The sequence below is a fragment of the Sciurus carolinensis genome, chromosome 1 (assembly GCF_902686445.1).
Source record: "Sciurus carolinensis chromosome 1, mSciCar1.2, whole genome shotgun sequence".
Taxonomy (NCBI): Eukaryota; Metazoa; Chordata; class Mammalia; order Rodentia; family Sciuridae; genus Sciurus; species Sciurus carolinensis.
In genome coordinates this window covers 104,363,955-104,390,161 of record NC_062213.1, presented here as the reverse complement: position 1 = coordinate 104,390,161, position 26,207 = coordinate 104,363,955, and the positions used below count along the sequence as shown (strand labels likewise).

Sequence of the window (26,207 nt, the reverse complement as noted above, 5' to 3'; positions counted from 1 at the left end):
CATCCTTTCACCTTTAGTCTGTGGGTATCTCTTTCTATGAGGTGAGTCTCTTGTAGGCCACATATTGTTGGATCTTTCTTTTTAATCCAATCTGCCAGTCTATGTCTTTTGATTGATGAATTCAGGCCATTAACATTCAGGGTTATTATTGAGATATGATTTGTATTCCCAGTCATTTGGTTCATTTTTAAAATTTTATTTATTTATTTTTTTGACACAACTTGGTTCCTCCTTTATTTGACAGTTCCTTTGGGATAATTCCTCCCTTTGCTGATTTCTTCTTTGTTTTTTATCTCTTCCTCATGGAATATTTTGCTGAGAATGTTGTGTAATGCTGGCTTTCTTTTTGTAAATTCTTTTAGCTTTTGTTTATCATGGAATGATTTTATTTCATCGTCAAATTTGAAGGTAAGTTTTGCTGGGTATAACATTCTTGGTTGGCATCCATTTTCTTTCAGGGCTTGGTAAATGTTGTTCCAGGCCCTTCTAGCTTTTAGGGTCTGGATTGAAAAATCTGCTGATATCCATATTGGTTTCCCCCTGAATGTAATTTGTTTTTTTTCTCTCACAGCCTTTAAAATTCTGTCTTTATTTTGTATGTTAGGTATTTTCATTATAATGTGCCTTGGTGTGGGTCTGTTGTAAATTTGTGTATTTGGAGTCCTATAAGCCTATACTTGATTTTCCATTTCATTCTTCAGATTTGGGAAATTTTCTGATATTATTTCATTGAATAGATTGTTCATTCCTTTGGTTTGTTTCTCTAAGCCTTCCTCAATCCCAATAATTCTCAAATTTGGCCTTTTCATGATATCCCATAGTTCTTGGAGATTGTGTTCATGATTTCTTACCATCTTCTCTGTTTGTTCAACTTTGATTTCAAGGTTAAATATTTTGTCTTCAATATCTGAGGTTCTGTCTTCCAGGTGTTCTATGCTATTGGTTATGCTTTCTATGGAGTTCTTAATTTGGTTTATTGTTTCCTTCATTTCAAGGATTTCTGTTTGGTTTTTTTTCAATATCTCTAACTCTTTATTGAAATGATCTTTTGCTTCCTGTATTTGCTCTTTTAACTGTTGATTGGTGCGATCATTCAATGCCTGCATTTGCTCTTTTATCTCATCATTCAATGCCTGCATTTGCTCTTTCATCTCATCGTTTGCTTCCCTGATCATTTTAATTATGTACATTCTGAACTCCCTTTCTGTCATTTCTTCTGCCATGCCGTCGTTGGATTTTATTGATGTAACATCTAGATTTGTTTGGGGCATTTTCTTTCCTTGTTTTCTCATATTCTTCAGGAATCAGTGGATCATTAAGATATTGCAGATTTCCTCTATTGACTTATAATGTCCCTGAAGATTGCTAGTATATCCCCTCTTATCCTTTAGTAGCCTGAAGTCTTTGAGGAAGTTGGTAATGCGGTGCTCCACAAGGAAGCTGCCTCTCTAGGGGTGGTGACCCTCAGGTGGGGTATATTCCCTGCTAGTGGGCAGAGGTGCCTCCACTCGTTGACCAGTGGTCATCCAAAGGGGAACTAGGCTGCGGGCTGAGGCAAGGCCTGTTTGTGCCTGTGTCTCTGGTTTTACCGTCCTTGTGGGAAAACCTCACCCGGCAGGGAAGACTCACCTGGTAGGGAGTTCTCGCTGGTCAGTTCTCCTCCTAGAGGTTCCCCTCAATCTACAACTACCCCCTGGGCTGGGCTGCCTTCCTCTGCAATGTTCCCAGGGGCCCGGACCTACCTCCTGGGCCTGGGAGCCTTACCCTTCGCAGCCGAGTCTCCTTAGGCTGCCTCTCCTCAGAGAATCTGCCCGCAGTCCTAATCGTGTCCGCCCCTAAGCATGTCTCTGTGCGGCTCTTCCACCAAGAAGCCGCGTAGGTCCTGGGACTCCGCTCCGCACCTAATCGCCTGGTTATGCGGCCCCTTCTCTGAGCTGCCACCTGGAGCCCCGTACAATACTTCCGAGTCCCAGAGACCGCCACACGCCTCTTCCTCCGGACAGCCGCCCGGTGTTCCGACACAGTCACTAGGAGTCCAAGCAACTCACTTCGCGTCTCCTCCTCCCGCCAACCGCCCGTAGCTCTAGGCAGTCACTCCGACTCCAAGTGATCCGCCCTGTTCCTCCTCCTCCTCGGGGTAGCCCCGCGGGTGTTCAGGAGCGGTCGCTCTGAGTCCAAACAACTCACCACTCGCCTCCTCCTCTGAGCAGCCACCCGGAGCTCTGATGCAGTCACTCCTAGACCAAGCGATCCGCCACGTTCCTCCTCTTCCTCGGGGCAGCCCCCCGGTGTTCAGAAGCGGTCGCTCTGGGTCTAAACAGCTCGCCACGCAGCTCCTCCTCTGGCAACCGCCTGTAGCTCTGATGAAGTCACTCCTAGACCAAGCGACCCACTGCACTCCCTCCGGGCAGCCCCCCGGTGTTCAGAAGTGATCTCTCTGAGTCCAAACAGCTCGCCACGCAGCTCCTCCTCAGGCAGCTGCCCGGAGCCCCAGTGGTTGCTCCGAGTCCAAGCTGTGTGCTGAGCAGCCACCTCTACGATGTTCCCAGTTGTCCGTGTTTACCGCTCCAGCGGGGGAGGGGCGTCTCGCTGGGCAACTCTACTTTACAAAGTTCCCTGCGTTCCGGGGCTATCGCCCCATCCGGGATGCCTCCCTAATGGGAGAGACTCACCCGGCGGCTTTGAGTTGGTCCCAAGTCTCTCACTATCTCCTCTTTTGAATCCTGTGTCCTGGAGCAACGTGAAATGCAGCCGCCCTCTAGTCCGCCATCTTGAAACCTCCGGACAACCTGCTGCCTTCCTGCAGTCCCATAATGGTCATGAGTTTACTTCATCTATTACCCAAGAATTGGGTAAAATTTTAAATATAAAATGGAACTTCCACATTCCCTACCATCCACAATCTGCAGGAAAAGTTGAGAGAGAGCGGTAAATTACATTCTAACCAGACAAAACATTAAGGAGAATTATACTTTTAGTTTTCTTTTATTTTCCTATTATTTATCAATGTGCCATCTTTGACAAAATACAGTAAACTATATCATCTAATGTAAGGGAATAGTGAACAATGTTGAGTATTTTTTTTTTGTCCATATAATCTTTTTTTTTTTTTTTTTTTGGAAAATTGCAAATAAAAAGTTTAATTTCAGAAACTGAATTCATCTTTTATAAATGCACTAAAGCACAGTACTTGAATTTAGAGTAAGCACAGGTACAGTATTTGAACAAAATGACAGCTTCCTAAGAGTTCATGGCAGATGAGCAAGTGGTATCACCTAGAACGCTTAATAATGATCTGAAATGAGAAAATGAACCTTTTTTAGATGTTAAAGCAAAACCTTTGAAGACATATTCTTAAAAGAATCTGTCAACTGATAATTTCATTCTGATGTCCTTGGGATTCTAAAATAACCCCATTGATGGCTAAATCTTCCATATTGTAAAAGAAAAATCTAAATGCCTAAGGCTAACCTCATCTCTGTACTGTGCCAGAAACCCCCATTGGTTAACTGCCCCCTCTGGGGTCCCTGACTATGGTTTTAGCACCTGGGTAAGTGCATACAGCAGAGGTCCACTCCTCAGGGATGGCCAGTCAGTGGCCCCCCTGCTCTATTGCCATGCTAAAATAGACCTTATATGAAGGGGATCTTTTAATGAGTTATTTTTCCTCCCAATATAGGAAGTTCACAGATGGGTGCTACCATAGTAGATGCTTTGGATACTCTTTATATCATGGGACTTCATGATGAATTTCTAGATGGACAAAGATGGATTGAAGACAACCTTGATTTCAGTGTGGTGAGTATACAATTGAATAATCTCCTGGATTGACTATGAAAAAGCACATGTTTTTCTATGTTCTGTAGCAGAAAAACAAAATGTTTCTGTTCTCCAAAATTAATATATTTAAACCTAATCATTAATGATGGTAGTAGAAGGTGGGGTCCTTCTGAGGTGATTGAGTCATCAGGATAAAACCCTCCTGAATAAAATTAGTGCTCTTATAAAATAGGCCTCTGGAGAGCTGCCTCACCCCTTCTACCTTGTGAGGACACAATTAGAGGGTACCATCTGTGAATCAGAAAGTGGGCTCTCATCAGACACTGAATCTTCTGGCATCTGGGTCTTGGACTTTTAGGACTGTGAGCAGTGAATTTCTGGTATCAGCTACTCAGTCAGTCTATAGTGTTTTGTTATAGTGGTGCCAATGGCCTATGAGGCCAAGCATGATAGTAGCAGTTTAAAGAAATGCTAATACTAAGTCCTCTTTCTTCTTTTAGGATTATCGGTTGTTACTTAATTTTTGTGTAAAATACACACCTTTTTCTCAGCGTCGTCTTTTACTTTTCTTGACCTTATCTTTTGCAGTACTGTGTTAGTGTGTTAGAGCAATAATTGTGGGGGCAATGAATTAGATACATCAGGATATTATGAACTGCTTTGTAAATAATATGTGGGGTTTTGGTTTTTTAGAAAAGATTTAATGATTTGATACAATTCTGACAAACTGTCATAATTAGGTTTACATTCATTCTTCCAATACTTTGGCATAGTGTGATACTTAAGTTTAAAACCTAGCACAACTAATTCCAGTTGTGTGGCTTAGGAATTTTATTTATTCTTTTTAAACTTATCATAAAATTGTTATCTTATTTTAATATTGTGAGGATTATTTGACATAATCCGGTACATATTGGGTGCTCAGCAGAAGTCATTATTTTCATAAGACCAGTACCTAAAAGACATGTGGGCTATTTTGTCATATTCACTATCATATTCCATGATATTTGTGTTTACTGTGTTCCTTTTGGCTGTAATGTCCTTCACTTCTTCTCTTATGTGTTTTTTCTTGGACATTCTTCACTTTTTATGATTTAAATCAATAATTATTTCTTTTCTGATGATTTTCCTGGTGCCAACTAGACAAAAATTGTTTACCTTCTATTATGTTATTCTAGCATTAAAAATGCTAGACCTATTTATTGACAGATGTTAATTAGAATAACTTTATTATCTGTTAGGTTTAGGTTTGACTATGAGTGGCAGAAAATCTAATATAAAATAACCAAAACAAGATAGATGTTTATTTCTCTTTCATGCAAGTTATGTACAGATATGAACAGTTCAGGGCTGCTTTGGATAGCTCTTTAATCATCAAGAACCTAGGATCCTGTGTCTCAATTGCTGTGTTAACTTCAGTGTATATATAGCTTATTTGTGTGAGATGGTTCTGTAAGATCCAGGATCTTAATCTACCTTCTGGTTGGCAGAAAGGAAGAAAAGAAAGGAAAGATATGTGATTATTCTTTCAGAACACTTCTCGGGAATTCTTTACCCTGTTTTGCTTGTGTGCTGTTGAGTAGGTTTTACTCATATGGTCCCATCTAACTACACAGAAGCTGAGAAATGTAGTTTTTATTTTTTTTCCTTTGTAGCTATGCACATTGTTCTTTTTATATCTAGTGTATGAAACTCCTTTGACAAGGCCATAAGGATATATTTTTTATTCTAAACCTTTTAAAGTTTTGCTTTTGCATTTTGTCCTTAATCCATATGGAATTTTTTGTATGTAGTACAAATAGGCAACTATCAATTGATATTGGCGCCATTCATTTCCCTTTTATTTATGCCATAATAGTCATATATTAATCATATTAATTTATTCTTTTCCATTGGCTATTTTCCTTATCCCTTCATCAATACTAAACTGTCACAAGAATGATATTTTTATAAGAAGGTTAGTATCTGTATCTCAATCATAATATCTTATCTTGGTCTGTGAGGAAATTATTTTAGTTCTCAGCCCTTTTTTTCTTTTAAGTTCTAAAAAAGTATTTTAAATTTTTGGTGAGGGTTGCATTTAATTTATAGATGAATTTGAAGAGAATTGGCATCTGTGCAGTCTCAGATACTCCTGGTCATTTACATGGCAGCTTTATTATGACTGATAATCTCCTTGTATATCATTGTACCAGTCAGGGCTCAAATAGGAAGTAGAGCCATACCATTTTTCTTTTTTTTAAAATTGAGAATTTTATGTTTAGAATTGTTAACCAAGTAATGGGGAACTGAAAAGGGAAAAAGAGAGCCATTATGGTCTTGCCAGAAGTACTAATTATAGGAAGCAGCTATACCACATGTGGGTGTATGAGAACAGTGGGAAGAACCTGGAATCATTAAAATTTAGTAGCCGGAACCCTTGGGAACCAGTACCCACAGCTGCCCAGGAGTAACTGGTCTTTAGGAACTCTTAAAAGACTGTATCTGTGGTGAAACTCTGGTCTCTGAGAAGGGTACCTCACAAGTGCGTGGTATGTGAGTGGTGGCTAATGCATGTAATCTCAGTGACTCAGGAAGCTGAGGCAGGATGATCGTGAGTTCAAAGTCAGCCTCAGCAATTTAGGGAGGCCCTAAATAATTCAGCGAGACCCTGTCTCTAAATGAAATATAAAATAAGGGCCGGGGATGTGACTCAGTGGTTAAGTGCCCCCTGGATTCAATCTCTGGTACCCAAAAAACAAACAACAACAACAAAAAACCCAAAATGGAATCATCTCTTTCTTGACTTCACATTCTAGTGTTGGGAGAGAAGCAATAAACAGTTATTCAAATTATGTATGGTTATGTCAGAATGTAGAAAGTGCTGAGGAAAATAATAAACAGTAGTAGATAGGATTGGAGTAAGTAGTAGTGGGGCATTGCTATTTTACCTGGGTTGGCTATTGAAGAACTCTTTGGTAAGATGTTATTTCTGAACAGAGAGCCAAAGGAAGCCCTGTACTTGTGGGTAAAAGGCCTTCTGTTCATAGATATCGCTGAGGATAGAATGATTATTTTCTCTCAGTCTTTTAGAGGGACAGTTCCATTGTCTTTCTGCTTCGGCTGTACTATGACAAAGTATGCTTATCAGTCCAAATTTTAACAGGCAATCTTTTCCTCCCATGTTTTCATATTTTCTCTGTCATTGTGTATGTGTGTGTGTGTGTGTGTGTATGTGTATGTGTATGTGTGATTGTGTGTTTTCGTGTGTGTGTAATACTGTGAATTGAACCCAGGGGTACTCTACCACTGAGCTACTTTCTAGCCCTTTTTATTTTTAAAACTTTTAAGACAGAGTCTTGCTAGTTGCCCAGGCAGGCCTCCAACTTGTGATCTTCCTGCCTTAGGCTCCTGAATAGATAAGATTAGAGGCCTTTGCTGGTGGACTTGGCTTCACCCTGTTGTTCTGTCATTCTGTTACCATGTGTCTGTGTTAAATTATTCTTTAAATGAGTCATAGTGTTTCATCAAGCTGAAGATTATGTTTTTATCAATGTTAAAAGATTCTCAGTCATTAATCCTTTCAATAATGCCTTTCCCCCATTATCCCTTCTTTCCTTCTAGAACTTCTTTTATCTTCTATCTTGAGAAGGCAAGATAGGAATTTTATAAGTGGTTATATAATAATCAGATGATAATAAATGTTAATTGGAGAAATAATGGGGGTAAAGGATATTAGTGATGAATGATTACTATTTTATATTGGGTAGTTGGAAATTTCTGATGTAACATTTGTTGAAATCTGTCGAAAGTGATAGAATTGAGTGATTTATCTAGATGAAGGGAAAGCACCCAGACAAGAAGGTAACAAGTGTAAAGACTATCGTGGAAGACTCAAGATTGGCAGTTCTGAGAGGTCATAAAGTAGGCCCATATAATGAAACTGAATCAAAGGAATTTTGGTAGGAGAGATGTCAGGAAGGTTGTGGGGGATCTGAGCATATTTATTCTTATTTACTCTGAGTGTAACAAGAAGCCATTATGTAGTGACCTAAAACTAAGATTTAAAATGCCCACTCTAGCCATAGGGTGCTGAGTGGCATGTAAGGAGGAGGACATGGCTGAAAGCAAGGAAACTGATTTGAAGGTTATCATTACAATTCCAAGGAGTATTGGAGGCTCTTCCTCCCTCTGTTTTAGTAAATGTCTGCTGTTTGCCCTGCAGTATGCTAAATGTTAGGAGTACATGAAATAATATTAGTTCTTTGCTTTCAAGAATGGGGTGGGATGGCAGTCTTGATAGCAAAAAATTACATTGTATTATGGAAATTCTGTATTGGAAGAATATATTTGTGTTAATAAGCAATATGTTCTGCCTGTGAATGTTAGAAAAACTTGAGTAATGCATTTTTCCCTTTAGTTTTTTGTTAACTAATTATGGATGTTATTTTTATATGAGTTACATATATTGTGGATTCTTCAGGTATACTCTTTGACCACTTTTCTTTCCAGGTATTAGAATTTTTCTAACAGTATAGTCATACCTATATACAAACATATAGACTCTCTATATAGTTCATTATATATGTATATATAATTAATATTGTTATATTTGTGCCAAATGTCCTTCAGTTTGTTTGCCTTTTAATTTTAAGGTTTTTATTCTTATAGATAATTTGCATGTTATGGATATTTCAAGTCTATTATAAATTTGTTATCAAAACTATTGGTTTTATGTTTGCATAGTATGTGATTTCTTAAGGAAGTTTATATATTAACACATTCAATTCTTTCTTCAATTTATTTGTTTTTTGATATTTATAAATAATTCGTTTTGGGCTGGGGTTGTGGCTCAGTGGTGGAGCACTTGCCTGGCATGTGTGAGGCACTGAGTTCAATTCTCAGCACCACATATAAATAAATTAAAGTCCATTGATAACTAGAAAAAATATTTAAAAAAATAATTTGTTTTGATATATATGCAGTGTGAATATGTACATGAGTTTCTTACCTATGGAACCAGTTTTCTCAGCATTATTATTTTGGTAATCCACAGTTTTGCCATTTTTTGGTGTCTCATTTAACATTTCATGAAGTTATTATATATACTCTAGGAAAATATTTAAAATTCATGAGAAGAGATAGAAATAAAAATTATGGTATAGTGATTAGAACAGAAATAAAGGAATTCGTAAGGAGAGTGCTGTTCCATATTTCGAGATCCAGTATTCTAGAGATAGAGACCTCCAGGAGGAAGGGACAACAGTCAATAGAATTAAATATCTTGGCAATTTTGCAGTGCTATGTAAGGTACATGGAAATGGTCCATTGGTTTCATCAGTTCTGTGGTTTCAGGAAGCTGTGGTGACAGTAATAGAGTTTCAGTAAGATGAACAAATGGAAGATGAGATTGCCGTTGCATGAGAAGTGAAGATGCAGAAAGTGAAAAAGCATTCTTACAGACTGTTAGAAACACATGAATATTTTGAAAGCTATAAAGCATTATGTATATGTGAATATTTTCAATGTATTTTCACAGAATTCAGAGGTATCTGTGTTTGAAGTTAACATTCGATTTATTGGAGGCCTGCTTGCAGCATATTACCTTTCAGGAGAAGAGGTGAGCAAAGTTAAGTAATAAATTCATTGTTTTGTGGGGAGGAGTTATGAATGAAATTTAATCAAATGAAAGACTTCCCTAGCAGCAAGTTGTTTTTCAAACTTTAGTATTATTGAGCTTATCTAAAGGTTTGCCAAAAGAACTAGATGCTTCAGGTGGAACTGTTCCTTGGGAATAATAATTTTTCTGTTTTTGAGAATCTCAGTAAAACATAATTTTATTCCAGATCCCAGCTTTATTTCATCATGTATCTTTTGCAAAAGTCATCTTTCTCCAGGATTTTGCCATTATAATTAATTGCATGGTTCAACAACTGGGTAAAGAAACTTAGAAGAAAATTAAGGAATGAATCAAGAAGAATTAATACAGATACTCTTAAGACCAAATATTAATTATTAAAACTTCTTATTTGGAAGTTGAATGCAAATTTATTCATAAGATTTCTTTTTAAATTTAAGAAAATTCCTCTTTGGTTATGTATGTATGTTGTAAAGACTTATTGCTGTGTTGTAGCAGTAATGTGTTTGAAGATGCTGGTATTTAGTATTTATTATATAAATCATATTTAATACGCAATTTTACTGACGAATTTTATTATGCAACTTTGGTATACCTCTAACTTATATTTCCTTAGTTAGAACACTTCAGTTCAGATTTAATGAAATAGAACAAAGTGATTTGTACTCAGTCCAGGAGGTTTTCAGTTGTGTATCAGAATCACATAGGGTAGTTTTTATCAATGAAGGTTCAAGTCCTATCCACAGGACTGATGCAGTGGTTCTATTGTAGAGAACACTATTATGTTTTTTGGGTAAGTACTCTTTGTTAAAGGTGATTTTGTAAATAGTGATTCTGTATTTTGCAAAGCTCGAATCTATCTTATATGAATAAAATCATTGTAAATTAATTAACTGGAATTTCAGAAGTCAGTTTTATTGAGGTACATTTACATACAGTTAAAGTTACCCATTTTAGTGTATAATTCTGTGAGTTTTGACAGTGTATATAGCTGTAATCACCAGCACAAATAAGATATAAAATTTGATCCTAGAAAATTTTCCTATACAATTTTATAGTAATTCTGCCACTTATTGTCAGCCTTTGGTATTTACTGATCTGTTTTCTGTCTTTGTAGTAATAATGCCTTTTAGTTAGTGTAATGCATTTGATATTTTTCCATATTATTGGTAGCTTATTCCTTTTTACTGCTGTGTAGTATTCCATAGTGTGACTTTAATACATTTTATCTTGTTTACCAGTGTGGTTGTTTCTAGTTTTGGTATTACAGATAAAACTGTAATAGAGTTATGTGGGAAAATAAATATTAATTTCTTTTGGGGAAATATGTAGGATTAGGATTGCTGAGCCAAAGATTGGTACATTTAACTTAATAGAAACTGCCAAACTCTCTTCCCAACACTTGCTGCCAGAGTACTGTGAGTTTATTATTTTTAACTATTCTGATAGATGTGTTGTAATATCTCATTGTGGTTTTATTTTGCATTCCCTAATGACAAATGATGTTGTCACTCATGTATCTTCTTTGGTAAATTGCCTGTACAAATCTTTTGTTCATTGAATTTTTTTGTTTATTGAGTTTTGGATAGTTCCTTGTACATTTTGTATGTAGGTCTTTTATAGCTTCTGTGCTCATGTATATTTACTCTCTGTGGCTTATCTTTTCAAGCAGGTTAACAGTATCTTTTGAAAAATTAAAGTTGTTTTAACTTGAACAACTACAGTTTATTTTATCTTTTATGATTCATACTTTTAGTATTATATTTAAAAAATGTTTGCCTACTATAAGGGCAAAAAGAATTTGTTTTCTTAAGTATTTTAGTTTTAAGTTTGTAGGCTATTTCTAATTAATTTTTATATATGCTGTGAGGTATAGATTAAGGTTTATTTCTTTCCATATAGAAGTCCAAAAGCTGTAGGACCACGTTTTGAAAAGACTGTTTTCTTTAATTGATTTTGCACGTTTGTTGAAAATCAGATGACCATACATGTTTGGGTCTAACTATAGACATTGTATCCTTTTCTCTTCATCTATATGCCTTTTTACTATTTCCACATGGTGTTCATTATTATGACTTTATTGAAAATCTTGAAATCAGGTTGAAAATTTTGAAATCAGCCCTTTTAACTATTGTTTTGGCTATTTTAGTTACTTCTGCTTTTTATATAAATTTTAGAATTTTTCTCCAAGTTGCTGATTTCTATTTAATATCCTACTGGTATTTTTATGGGAATTATACTTTAGAGACAATAAACATCTTAACATTGAGTATTCTAATCCATGAATATGGTATATCTTTTCATTTAATTAATTATTTAAATTTTTTTCTCCATTGGTATTTTTAATTTTTAGCATGTAGACAGACCTTGCATATATATCAATAATTTAACTTACTACATGTTTCTAATTGTAGTGTATTTTTATTGTTTCCACTTGTGTATTACAAATATAATAAATACAATTTTTATTAAGCATCTTTTAAAAAATACTTGTTATAACTATTTCAAGATATCTTGTTTTTCTTTAGATAACTTCTTGATGCTATATCATTGTTAAAAAATAGTGGTAAATGTGCATCAAACAACTTTTGCCATTTTTAAGTGTACAGTTGCACTTAAAACAACATTCAGATTGTTGTTTAATATGTAATCAGTTTTACATTGACCTTCTACCCTTAGATTTTTCTAATTTCACTAATTTTAATAGATTTTATGTAGATTTTAATGAATTCTTAGGAATTTTTATTGTAAGTAATCAAATCATTAGTAAAGAGGTGAGTTTTATTTTTCCACAAAGAGAAGAATTTTCTTTTCCTTGCTTTAATGCATTGCCTAGGACTTCCATTACAAAGTTGAACAGGAGTTGTGAGAGTGGGCATCCTTGTCTGAATCAGGGAAAAAGCATTTAGTCTTTCACTATTAAGCATAATGTTAGCTGTAGGTATTTTGTAGATACCCTTTGTTGTCTTGAGAAAGTTTCCTTATATTCTTAATTTACTGAGAATTCTTATGAATGGATATTGAATGTTATCAAAAATTTTTGGCACATAATAAGCATATAATATTTCTTTTTCCACTCTGATGATATGGTGAATTATATTGGTTGATTTTTGAACATCAAATCAGTCCTCCATTTTTACTTCGTTTGGTATATTGTTTTTATATATTACTGAATTTGATTTAATACTACATTGTTGAGAATTTTTTGCATCCTTCTACATGTGGATATCTGTAATCTTTAACCTTTGTGCATGTGTTTGCATTAAGATACACAGTATTGGGGAGGGGAAGAAAAGTTCAGTACATTAGGCAAAGGGGAATGAAGGGAAGCGGGGGATAGGAAAAGGAAAGACAGTGGAATGAGTCTGACATAATTTTCCTGTGTACTACATGAATACACCACACTGAATCTCACATCAGACATATCCTAATTAGAATTAAGATATATTCCATGCCTGTGTAACTATATTAAAATGGATTATATTGTTGTGTATAACTGAAAAGAACCAAGTTAGAAAAAAAAAAAGAAAATAGCAAAATTCCTGTGGCAGAGGAAGAGTAACACTGGCCTCATAAAAGAGTTGGCAAGTGTTTGCTGTTTTTTTTTTTTTAATTCTCTAGAAGTTTGTGTATAACTGGTATTATATTTTTCCTTAAATGTTTGAATGTTTAGTACAGTTTCCCAGCGAGGCAACTTGGGAGTTGCTTTTTTCCAAGGTTTTTTTTTTTTTTTTTTTTGGTGGAGTGGGTACTGGAAATTCAACCTGTGGGCACTTTACCTCTGAGCTACATCCCCAGTCCTTTTTATTTTTAATTTTGAGACAGGGTATCACTAAGTTGCTTAGGGCCTCTTTAAGTTGCCGAGAGTGGTCTTGAACTCATTATCCTCCTGCCTTAGCCTTCCAAGTTGCTGGAATTACAGACATGGCCACCACATCCAGCTCCCCCAGCTTTTAAAACTATACATTTAAATTCTTTGGTAGATGTAGTGATGTTTAGGTGTTCCTCTCCCTCCCTCCCCCCTTCCCCCCAATGAAATTCATTTCATTCCTCTTTGCTCAGAGCAGTGTGTGCAGGTGACTATCTCCAGACTCTATAAATCTCCTCAGAGATTGCCCTCAAGATATGCCCTAAGTTATCTGCTTTGTTTCATCATTAGAGAATTGGCAGTTAGTGGAGAAGCTCAGAAAGATTTTTAAACATACTTTTGTGGGGAGGAGTTTTTGGGTCAGGGAGGATGAGACCCAGAAGTAGGTGTTCTCTTGTCATCCTGGGGAAAATCCTAATCCCAAAGGCTTTATGAAGTCTCTTCTTTTGGTGACCTAGGGAGGGGAAAAGCCCAGACTAACTGGTTGTGTATAACACTGAGGCAGAGAAAGGACAGGGTTAAGCAGCAGCAGTTGTGATCCAAGGCAGAGAAAGGAAATGCATGGGGGAGAGTTTGGGAGACTAAGAGGGCCTGAAGGCACAAGTTACAGATTCTACCCTTTCCCTACTTATGAGGAAAATTCTTGTGTTCCAGGGCCCGGCTTTACGCCAGGGCACACAAAGTACAAACTAGACAAAGATCTCACAGGTAGTAAAGGTAGAGGGTTAAAGACAGCAGATCAAGAAATTGATACTCCCAATAGTGACCACACAGCACTTTTGAAGCTACTTGCCAAGACCACAGTATAAAGTGAAGTTATGACTGAAACAAAGATTTTACTCAGTAAAATTTAAACTTCTGTTTGTTTTACTTTGTCCCATCCCTTTGAGCTTTTCCCAGTGGAAAACAGGGCAGTAAGAAGAGTGGGAGAGAATGCTGAGGCCATAATTGGAGCTACAGCTAAGGCTGGGGTACATCTCTACCCATCCAACCGCCACTCGTTCTATAGAAAAAAAATTTTCTTTCCTTCCTTTTGCTGAACATAAGGGGTGTTTGGATGAAAGCCAGGTAGAGGGAAAGGGAGGAAAACACTCAACACATTATTTTTCTTGCTTTAACTGTGAGTGTATTTACAGCAGAGGAATGGAAGTTGAGGAAAAAACTATGGGAGTAGGAGATTATGGAAGCATAATCCAGTCTAAAAGGAGGAGGGCTTGTCCCCTGTCATGTGTCCAAATCTGCTGGGAGCTGTTTTTCAGAACTGCAAAAAGAATGAGATAGAATGGGAAGCATCTTTTGGAGTTTGGTGGGTGGAAGGTGGGCAATGATGGCATGATGAAGCTTTAAGGAACCTTGTGATTTTCAAGAGTTTCAATTGGGAATTGGATTGGAAGTCATGGCTGATGAGTTTTTTGAGTTGGATGAGGAGCCAGGAACAGTGGGGTTTTCAGTGAAGAAGTGATTACTTGACTTGTTCGTTAGCTGATTGAAGCACCTAAGATGGTCCATAAGTGGTACATCTTCATCCCTTAATGCCTCTCTGCATAACATTTGCTGGGGATTGCTCCCTTGGATCACCTCTCCATCTGTGATTTCATCCATAGCCAAGAAGAGCCCCCTTTTCTCCAGCAATCTCTTATCTTTATTTTTCCTCAGAATCTGACTGAGTTGAAGAGGCAGTTCAGAATAGCTGAAAGCATTAGCTCCTTTTCATAGGAGTTGCCAGTCACATAGAAATAGCGATCAATATTGCTTTTGTATACTGTCAGGTCTTCCAAGAGAACAGCTTCACTTTCAGTCCTACACGTCTTCTTGAAAATGTTCTTCTCAGAGTTCTTTTGCTCTTGACTCTGGGATAGGCATTGTCATAGTTCTTGGCAAAAAGTCTGTCTCCGTTGTTGTCCAGAATCAGTTTGACTTCACTGAGAGTAGATAGTGGGAGTTTCAAAATCAGCATTGCTGTTGCATGACTGTGGAACCCCAGGTTATTGCTTCTTGAGTGACTTATGTAATTCTTTTCAGAAAATTTGTGAGACCCTTTTAACAGTATTCTTCTAGTTCTTTTCTTTTTATTACACATTTTAGTTTATGCTTCAGATCCATAATATATTGCTGCTATTTTAACTTCAAATAGTCAGTTATCATGTAGAGCTATTAAATATAAGGGAAATGGAGGCTTCTTACTAATTTTAGCCATTTTTATTGGTCTTCATTTCTTTGTACAGATTCAGGTATTTTTAATATATTTTTTTCCTGCCTCCTCTTCTCCTTTTGGGATTCTACTTACATCATACACTTAGGTTGTTTGATATTGTCTCTAACTTCTTGGACTCACTGTTCTTTTCTTTTTTTAATCCCACTCATTGCTTTTTTTTGTATTTTTTTTAACTTTATTTTTTAGAGCAGTTTAGGTGCACAGCAAAAATTGAAAGTTTTGGCAATTATAATTAAAGCTGCCATAAACATCTGTGTACAGGTTATGTGCAAGTTGTGTGACATAAGTTTTCAACTCCTTTGGATATAAGTACCAAGGAGCCCAATTGCTGGATTGTGTGGTAAGAGTATGTTTGTTAATGTGAAAAAAAATACCAAGCTGTCCTCCAAAGTGGCTGCTCCATTTTGCATTTCCACTGAAAATGAATGAAAGTTCCTGTTGCTCTACATTCTTGCTGGCATTTGGCCAGTGATTTGGATTTGGGCTATTCAAATAGGTGTGTAGTGCTATTTTATTGTTATTTTAGTTTGTATTTCCATGATGACCTATGATGTAGAGTATCTTTTCACATGCTTATTTGCCATCTGGTTATATTTTTCTGGTGAGGTGTCTATAAGATATTTGTCCCATTTCTTAGGGGAGGGGGTTTGTTGGTATTTTTGTGTTTTAAGGGTTGTGTATTTTAGGTAATAGTTCTTTATCATCTTCTGTAATAGTTTTCTCTTAATCTCTGGTTTGTCTTTTCATTATCTTGACTGTTACTTTCAAAGAACAGAAATATTTTAATTATAGAGAAGTTCAGTTAATGCTTTCTTTCATGGATCAGGCCTTTGATGTTGTATCTAAGAAGTCATTAACCAAACCAAAGTTACATAGATTTTTCTTCTGTCTTCTAGATATTTTATACTTTTATGTTTTATATTTGGGTCTATGTTTTTTTGTGCATTTATTGGTATGATCATGTAATTTTTTCTTCTTTAGCTTGTCAATGTAGTAGGTTGTGTATTATTTGATTTTTGAAGGTTGAACAAACTAATATTGTATACCTAGAATAAAACCCACTTGGTTGTGCTGTTGAATTCTTTTTATATATTTCTGGAATTGATTTTCCATTTTGTTGAAGATTTTTCCATGTACATGAGAGGTACTTGACTGTGTTTTCTTTTCTTGTCATATTTTTGCTTGGTTTTGATATTAATGTGATGCCAGCTTCCTAGAATGAGGAAGTATTCTGTCTGCATTTATCTTCTGAAAGAGATTATGGAAAATTGGTATAATCTCTCCCTTAAATGTTTTCACCAGTGAACCCACCTGTCCTTGATATCTTCTGATTTTAGAAGATTATTAAATATCTATTTGGTCTGTTTAATAGATATAGGCAGCTATGACCTGAGTGTTAGTGCCTCTCCACAGCTTCATATGTTGGAACTCAGTTAACTTGAGGTGATAATATCTATAGAGGTGGAGCCCTTGAAAGGTGATTAGGTGATGGGGCTCTGCCTTCACAGGTAGCATTAGTGCCCTTATAAAAGAACTTGAGGGAGACAGTGTATCCCTTTCTTTCCATTCCTTCTGCCATTTCACTTCTGTCATGTGAAGATACAGTAAGAGAAGCCATCTATAAAGCAGAGAGCAGACCTTCCTAACAATCAAATCTGCTTGGTCCTAGACTTCCCATCTTCCAGAACTGTGAGAAATAAGTTTCAATTATTTGTAAATTACTCACTGTGTTATTTTGTTTTAGGAGTCTGAACACTAAGATACAGACCAATTGTAATTGTGTGTTTTTCTTTGTGTGAGTTTTGGCAGATTGTGTCTTTTAAGGAATCAGTCCATTTCATTTAGATTATCAAATTTGTGTGCACACGGTTGAATATAAAATTCTTTACTTATCCTCTTAATGGCTTTGGGATTTAGAGTGATATCTCCTCCTTGTGGTAGTGATAATAGTGTGCTCTCTTTTTTTTTTTCATTAGCCTACCTAAAGACCTAAATTTTATTGATCTTTTCAAAGAATCAGCTTGTGAGTTCATTGATTTCTTCTTTTTAATTTCTTTGATTTCTGCTCTAAGCTTTATTATTTCTTTTCTTCTGCTTAGTTTCAGTTTTAATTTGCTCTTTTCTGTTTTCTTAAGGTTGACACTTAGATGCTTGATTTTCAGTTCTTCCTTTCAACATGTTTCTATTTAGGCATTGCTTTTGCTGACTTCCCCTAAATTTTTATTTGTTTTCATTTTCATTATTTGAAGTATTTTTAAATTTCTCCAGACATTTCTTCTTTGACTTTTGTGTCATTTAGAAGTATGTTGTTTAATCTCTTAAGTATTTTGTGAGTTTCCAGCTATTTTTCTCTTATTGATTATTTATGGTCTGAGAGCAGAAATTGTAATGATTTCTGTTCTTTTAAATTTGTTGCGATATGTCTAGTAGATTGGTGGTCCTGTTGAGTTTAGCTGTGTCCTTATTGTAATAATTTCTGCCTGCCAGCTGCCTATTTCTGATAGAGGTGTATCAAAATCTCTGAGTGTAGACGAGGATATTGTGTTTCTTTGGAGTTCATCAGTTTTTGCCTCACTTATTTTGACAGGTGTATGTTTGTTGAGGATTGTTATATCTTGTTGGAGGATTGACTTCTTTGTAATTAGGTAATACCCCCTTTATCCTTGATATTTTTTCTTGTTCTAAAGCCTCTTCTGTCCAAAATTAATGTTGATACTCATGTTTTCATTTGATAGTGTTGACCTTTCTTTATCAATTGACTTTTAATCTGTATGTGTCTTTATATTTAAAGGGAATTTCTTATAAACAACATATAGTTGGGTTTTGTTTTTAAATCTGTTCTGGTCATCTTTGTCTTTTTGTTGGAGTATTTAGACCATTTTCATGTATTCCGGGTGATCATTGATGATTCTGGATTAATGTCTACCATATTTGTTACTTTCTATCTGGTGCCATTGTTGTTTGTTTGGATTTTGTTTTCCACTTTTTTTTTTTTTTTTTGGTCTTTTGTGCTTTCTAATTGAGCATCTTGCGTGATTCCATTTTCTTGCTTCCATTAGCATGATGAGTTATTTATCTCTTTTTTTTTTTAAGTGGTTGCCCCAGAGTTTTTGTATACATTTATAACTCATTCCAGTGCACTTTGAAATAACATACCACTTCACACATGGTCCAAGTTTCAAATAACTGATTGCTCCAGTCTTCTCCTTTGTCCCTTTATTATTGTTGTCATTCATTTTGCTTATATATAGGTATACATCATTGGGTATGTGTACATAGATATATGTGTACATATATAATTGAGTACATTGTTACTATTATTTTAAACTGTTATCTGTAGAGTAACAAGATAAAGTTTTTAATTTTACTTTTACTGATTTATTCTCTGATGCTTTCCTTCTCTTTATGCAGATCCAGATTTCTGACCTATATAATTTTCCTTCTTTCTGAATAACTTATTTTAACATTTATACCAGGGCAGCCTTTCCAGCAACATATTCTGTCTCTTTTTCTTTACCAGAAAAAGTGATTTTTTTCATTTTTCAAGGACATTTTCAAGGACAGTTTCACAAAGGTTGATGAAATTATACAGAAACAAATAATCAATATAGGCAGAGATGAAAATTCTAAAACTGAAGGAAAAAAAAATGCTAACCAAACTTAAATTTTCTTTAATCTATGAAAATGTGAGAAAACTCCCTTCAGAGTTTTGTGAGGATTAAATTATGAGAACATGCCAAACATCATGCTTGACTGAGTAGATCTTAACTTTTCTTCCTGTCTGGTCTTTTTATGGGTGGTAAATATTCTGCATTTATAAGGATAGAAAATTATTTTTGTTTATTAAAAAATAGGTAACAGATTAATTTCTTAAGATGCATAAAAATTAAGATAATATATTTTTCCTTTCCTTTCTCATAAAATAGAACTTTACTGACCAACTTGCTTTTCTACATGATTATTTTACATTGAAAACTCTGATCCTAGCTGGCAGGAGGACCATGAGTTCCAAACCTGCCTCAGCAACTTAGCAAGGTCCTAAGCAGCTTAGCAAGATCTTGTTTCTGATCCATACCTTTTTGTGAGAATCCAACAATGAATTCCCAAGATGTGCTAAAAATAAAATAGAAAAATAATTTGAATATGACATAATTCTGATATTAAATGGACAACATATTCCTTTATTTTAGCGTGAGCCAGAAGATTACCTATAATTTATAACCTAATGAAGTGCCTTACTGTAATAAGGAAATATGTAACTATGATAAAGAACATGTTACATGTACTCTGTTCTCTGATATGGGGAACCAAATGAGAGTTGTATGCCATTTTAACAAAGTGTTCCTCTCTCTTGTTGATTTATTAATATCATAAATGTGAAGTTTTATCATTTTATTTTCTCAAAAAAGGCTATTCATATTAAATATTCAGAAGTTAAAAACATCTTGGTGATTTACTGTATTTACTTGATGCCAGCTTCAAATATATGACATTTCTCTAACAGGATTGTCTCTTCTCATTTTCTTAATAGTTATCAAAATGGCATTCCTTCCTAAGATAACATAATTTATGTGGATAACGGCACCTGAAATCTGTCAGATAAAATACAGAAATTGTTTTGTGGAGTTTAATATATAATCACAGATAATAAAAACAAAATAAAAGAACAGCAGTAAAATCTTTCTTTACCAAAATGCAAATATACTCTGTTGCCTGTAGATAGGATCATTCAGGGATATTATCCCTGAACTATCTTAAGTTTTTAACCTAAAGTCCTCTAAGTAAAGTTATGAATAAAGAAAGAGAAATTTTAGACTGCTATTTTTTCAAGTTTTAATACCAGAAATTATTGCTCTTTTTGCATTAATTCTCAGTTTAATTTTGGAAAGCCTGATTTTACTCCAGAAATTGCTATTTTCATGGAAAATTTGGCCTCTTGATTTTTTTGTAGATGTGCTGGTAATTGGGCAAAACATTGCACTAAGCATTGCTGACATTCAAATATTTTAAAATTTATTCTCTGACATTTTTCTTAAATGTGTGAGATACTATTACATTTGTACATATTCATGTTTAAAAAGTAACAATGCCTTCATAGTTGGTGGTTATGGTTATTATTACTGATGTGATGAATTTAAAGACAGAGTTTATAGCTACCATTGTAAGTAGAAATTTGGGGGTAAAATCTAGGACAGAAGGATACCACAGAAGAGAAGCCCCAAATGCTGCATATAAGTGCCCATTTCTTTGGCTAACCCTGAATTATGTGAGAGTGGGAGAAATACCAAGCATCCTAGCTATCACTAAAGGAACTGAATATCTATTGCAACTTGTTCCTTCTGTAGGGAGAGATAGTTAGATTTTGAGTTTATCCAAGTGCCTCATAAAACAAAAAAATGGCATAATAGAGGATGTAACAGAATCAATAGTCTCTAAAGAATATCAATCACAGTGACTAATACCATTCGAAATTACTCATTGTATGAAAAAAACAAGGGTCAATGTGGCCCATACATTTTTAAAAAGTCAATGGTGACCTGTCTTGAAATAACCCATATTTTGAATTGGCTGAAAAGGATTTTATAGCAGCTTCTAAAACAATGCCCAATGACATAAAATATTTTTGAAATGATTGTATAGATGAAAATCTTAACAGAAATGAAGTCTCTGACAAAGAGTAATATTGGAAATTTTAAAAATGAAAATTCAGTATCTGAAATAAAAGATTTATTGTGTTTAATATTATTGGAAATGGCGGTAGTAAACTTGAAGATAGATTAAATTATTTAGTATGAAGAGAAAATCTTTAAAAGACTGAGCATAGCTTTAGAAACTTGTGAGACAATATTTAAATAGTCTAGTGTAAATATAATTTAGAGTCCTAGATGGAAAGAGAAAATAACCTGGAACATATTTTGAAGAAACAGTGGCCATATTTGTAGGTACAGTGGTACACCCCTGTAATCCTAGCAACTCAGGAGGCTCAGGCAGAACTGCAAGTTGAAGGCCAACCTCAGTCCCTATGCCAAATAATAAATAAGAAGGAAAGAACTGGGGATGTAGCTCAGTGATAAATCACTCCTTTGTTCAGTCTCAGTACCTAGAAAAAAAAGGAAATGGTTTTCCTATGTTTGGTGACAAACTTGAATTTCAAGAGGAGGATTCTTAACATGATTTATACCAACCATACATAGGCATATTGGTCAAACAGCTGAAAACTAAAAAAGTTAAGTTTGAAAAGCATAAAGGGAAAAATAGTACCTATTGTACTGTAATTTGATTGCTTGCTGTGTACTCCTCAGAAACCACAGTGATTCTTTCAAATTTCTTTAGAATTACATATTTTTTAAAGCAAAAAATAATACTTTATTTTGGGGTTATATAAATGCAGTACATTACAGGTGTGGAATAAAAGAGGGAGGGAGGACATGAACCTATATAGTTGTGAGGTTTTACAGTTTACAGGAAGTCTTATAGTATTACTCTAAGTAGACTCAAATTAAAGGATTTGTTTCAATCCTGGAGCAAACACTAAACAACAGTAATACAAACATGTATAACTCAATCAGCAATAAATAAATTGGAATTATAGAAAATATTCATTTAAATAAACAAAATGGAAGGAAGGAATAAAGGGACAAAACAAAACAAAACAAAAACAAAACAGAGATGACAGAAAACAAAGTAGGACTGGGAGTTTCATTCACTGTAGAGTATGTGACTAGCATGTGCAGGGGACTGGGTTGGATCTTCACCACAAAGAGTTAAAAAAAAAAGTAATATATACATCTATACCCAATAATATCAACAGTACCTTTACATTTTAATCAAAGGTGAAAGTAGTCAAGATGGGCATAATAAAAACAAGATCTAACTATGTGCTATCTGTAAGAGATCTACTTTATACAGAGAGTTTGAAAGTAAATGGATGAAAAAATGATTCAAAATACATAAACAGTAAGCACACAAAGTCTGGAATGACTGCACTAATATCAGACAAAGTAGATTTCAAGATAGAAGGAAGTATTACTAGATAATGATAAAATTTTTTTAGGAAAACATGAATATGAATGTGTAGGTATCTACTTAGCTCTGAAGTGCATAAATCAAAAATGGACAAGTTCCATTTAATTGTTACTGCCTTTTAAAAATGCATGATGGTGCACCTCTATACTCCCAGGACTCAGGAGGTTGAGGCAGGAGATTGCAGTTTGAGGACAACCTTGGCAATTTCGTTAAGACCCTGTCTGAAAATACAAAAAAGTGCTAATACCTAAAAAGGACTGGGGATGTAGCTCAGTGATAGGCACCCCTGGGTTCAATTCTTAGTACCATAAAGGAAGAAAAGGCAATTACTTTCCTTCCTGTCTAATCTCTACATAGTAGGACACACCATCACATCTTCAATATTTCTTTCTTAGTAAATTTAATAGAAAAAGTAGTCAGCAAATAAGTAATGCTGAAGTCCTGAATGACACTCTCTTAAATGGAATGTCATTATCTTAAATGAATTGATATTTGATAGAGCACTCTGTTCAAGAGCTGCAGAATACACATTCTTTTCAAGTGTACATGATATGTTTATCAACATAAGTCATAGGTTGGACCATAAAACAAGTTTCAACCAGTTAAAAATGTTAGAAATAATATCGAGTATATTATTGGACCACAGTGGAACTAAATTAGAAATCAATAATAATCATCAAGAAAAATTTAAAATATTTGAAAATTAATAACACATTTCTAGGTAATAAATACATAAGTGATCACAAGGGAAATTGAATATATTACAAAGTTGAATCTTAGAAAGTATCTACAAAATTGATAAGCTCTTTTAGTTAAATTGATAAGAAGACAGATCACCAATATCAGGAGCAAATGATATTTCCAGTGTCAAGCTTTAACTGCAAATTCTTTAAACTTTAAAGCATAATAATGGGATTTTTTTGTTAAAAAATTTTAACAAGTGAGATAAATGGTCAAATTCTCTTAAAAATAATTTTATCAAAACTGACTCAAAGCAAAAATATGAATAATCTGTGATGTAGTGTTATTTGAATTCATAATAAAACAAAATTAATTTCAAGGTAAATAATTTTATTGATTGATTCTGTCAAATAAGGGTAAAAGACCCCATCAATCTTCCACAAATTCTTTAAGTAACCAGAGAAATAGATAACATATCTCAATTCTTCTGAGGCCAGCTTAGCACTAATACTATAACATGAAATAACAACCTAGAAAGAGAAAATTGCAGACCAGTATATCTTGTGACCACATTAGCAAAAATTCTGAGCAAACTATCAGTAAAACATAACCAGTAAGAATATGAATATATATTATATTTATACATATGTATATATTTTGTGTGTGTGGATATATATATATATCTCCACACACACATATACTCACACCATATATTTATCATTTATTGAAGACTATCTCCCGCTCCATATATATGTGTATATATATAAATTGTGTGTGTGTGTGTGTGTGTGTGTGTGTATGTGTGTATATATATATAGTGCACTTTGGTTTTATCCCAGTAAAGCAAAGTTGGGTTAACATTTGAAAAAGCAGTGAACGTAATTTACCATATTAATTGACAAAATAAAAAAGAAAAATCATATAATCTTTGTAGTAAATTTACTAAAAACATTTGATAAATCAACCCATTTGTGTTTAAAATCTCCGAGTAAACACTAGTACTAGGAGGGTTTTTTTTTTTTTCCATTTTGATAAGAGACACCTGCAGAAATTTTCCATCCAACCCTGTGCTGATTAAAACACTTTTTTACTCAAGGATTAAGAATAAAGAGGTCCATTCTTACTACTTACATTTAACATTATACTGAAGCATTGCAAGAAAGAGAGTGTGTGTTAGGTTTTATTCCTTTTTTTGTAGATTCCTTCAGGTTTTCTAGATACACAATTATGTTGTCTGCAAATAAAGACAGTTTTACTTACTTTCCTTCCTGTCTAATCTCTACATAGTAGGAAACACCATCACAGTACTGATTCACTGTAGACATTGCTGCACTCACATTATGGTTTGGACTGATGGTCCAACTGATACTGTAAACTGTTCTTCAGAGTTTCTAGACATTTGACATCAGGTGCTGAGTGAATTCTCCACCATCTGTGTTCCCTAGCTGCTACTGCCAGCCTAATTTGTATACTATTGAGTCGCAAAACTATGGTCATATTCGCTTGCTACCTTAGCTACAGAGGAGGCTTAGAAAAGTGATTATCTGGCTTTTGCAGCTTCTTTAAGTTACAAGATAGAATGGGGTTTCTTTTTTGTCAGACAAGTAGAATGACAGTTCCTAAAGGAAGTACTTTCTAAATACTTGTTGTTTTTCAGCATCATTTTTTCAAGACTCGCTTTTCTCTAATGCGTGTTCTCCCCTTTGTTGAAAATGACTGTAGACCTGTGGACTTTTACTTCAAGGCTCTCTATTCTGTTTAGTTGGTATATGCATCTGTTTTTCTGGCAGAAAAAGTATGCCACTTTGATTACTATAGCTTTGTAATGTATTTTGAAGTCAAGTAATACAATACGCCCTCCTTTTTTTTTTCCTCAAGATGATTGGCTAATGAATTTTTTAAAAAAATAATTCCTTCTATACAAACTTTAGAATTGTTTTTTATAGTTCTATGAAGAATGTCACTGGTATTTCGATAGGGATTGTATTGAATCTGTAGATCACTTTGGGTAGTATGGACAGTTAACAATAGTCATTTGATTTTTCCAATCCATGAACACAGGATATCCTCCCCCCCACCGCAACCCCCTGTTTTTGGTTGTGTTTGTGTATTCTTCAATTATTCCTCCATGTCCGGTTAAATTTATTCCTGGATGGTGGTGGTGGTGGTTAACTATTGTAAATATTGACTAGAGACTAGAAATACCAATTTAGGAGTAAGGTGCCTGATAATTAAAAACAAAGACCTTAAAGTGCTATCTTTAAACTATGAGATAAAATGACTGCCAACCCAGAATTTTATAATAGTCAGAGTATCTTTCAAGAGGGAGGAGGTAAGATACAGTAAAAAGAGGTATACACATTAAAACAAAGACAAATGAAATTGCCCAGGAAGACAATTTAGGATACAAAGAGGAGACAGAATCAAGTTTCAAGAAGCACAACATTGGAGGCCAGATAGGGGAGGAATTTAGTGACTATAAAATCTAATGTAAAGTAATACAAATTGTAAGTGTGTGTATGTGGTCAAGAACATGGACTCTCAAGTTGGACTGTCTGGGTTTAAATTCATACTAAGTACTTACTAGCTGTATGACTTTGGGATGCATGTTATTTATTTTATACCTCAGTTTCTAAGACTGTAAAATATGGGAGTCTGAGAAAAATTATATGTAGTTTTCTATCCTCTGCAGCACACAAAGTTATGCTTAAAAGGGGTTTTGGATGGATATTGAGTGTTTCCCACATTCATATGCAAAGAAATGGATATAAAAATAACAATAGAGTATTTTTTCAACATCAGATTGGTAGTAATAGAAAATAAGAAAACTTTTGTGTTATGTGGGAAACAGCCACTCATAAATTCCTGGTGGGAGTATAAATTAGTAAAACATGCATGGAGGACAGATTGGTAGTAACTTATCAAAATTACAAATGCATATACTGGATTATATATTTCTACTCTGAAGTTTCCCTAGCCACATAGTGACATGTCTTACATAGCTACATAGTGTAGAAACA

General features: G+C 34.7%; 1 protein-coding gene and 1 pseudogene across 2 annotated transcripts in view; one reads left to right on the top strand and one right to left on the bottom strand.

Moving 5' to 3' along the window:
* Window positions 1-26,207, top strand: part of Man1a2 (mannosidase alpha class 1A member 2) — a 165,471-nt gene that overhangs the window by 59,612 nt on the left and 79,652 nt on the right. The window contains exons 4-5 of one of the 2 annotated variants that reach the window (XM_047552195.1): window positions 3,680-3,798; window positions 9,299-9,379. In XM_047552195.1, coding sequence (XP_047408151.1) covers window positions 3,680-3,798; window positions 9,299-9,379 — 200 coding nt within the window. Of the gene's footprint in view, window positions 1-3,679; window positions 3,799-9,298; window positions 9,389-26,207 lie in introns of both variants that reach the window. The other variant, XM_047552191.1, reaches the window with a different exon arrangement.
* Window positions 14,713-15,222, bottom strand: LOC124988846 (coatomer subunit zeta-1-like; annotated as a pseudogene).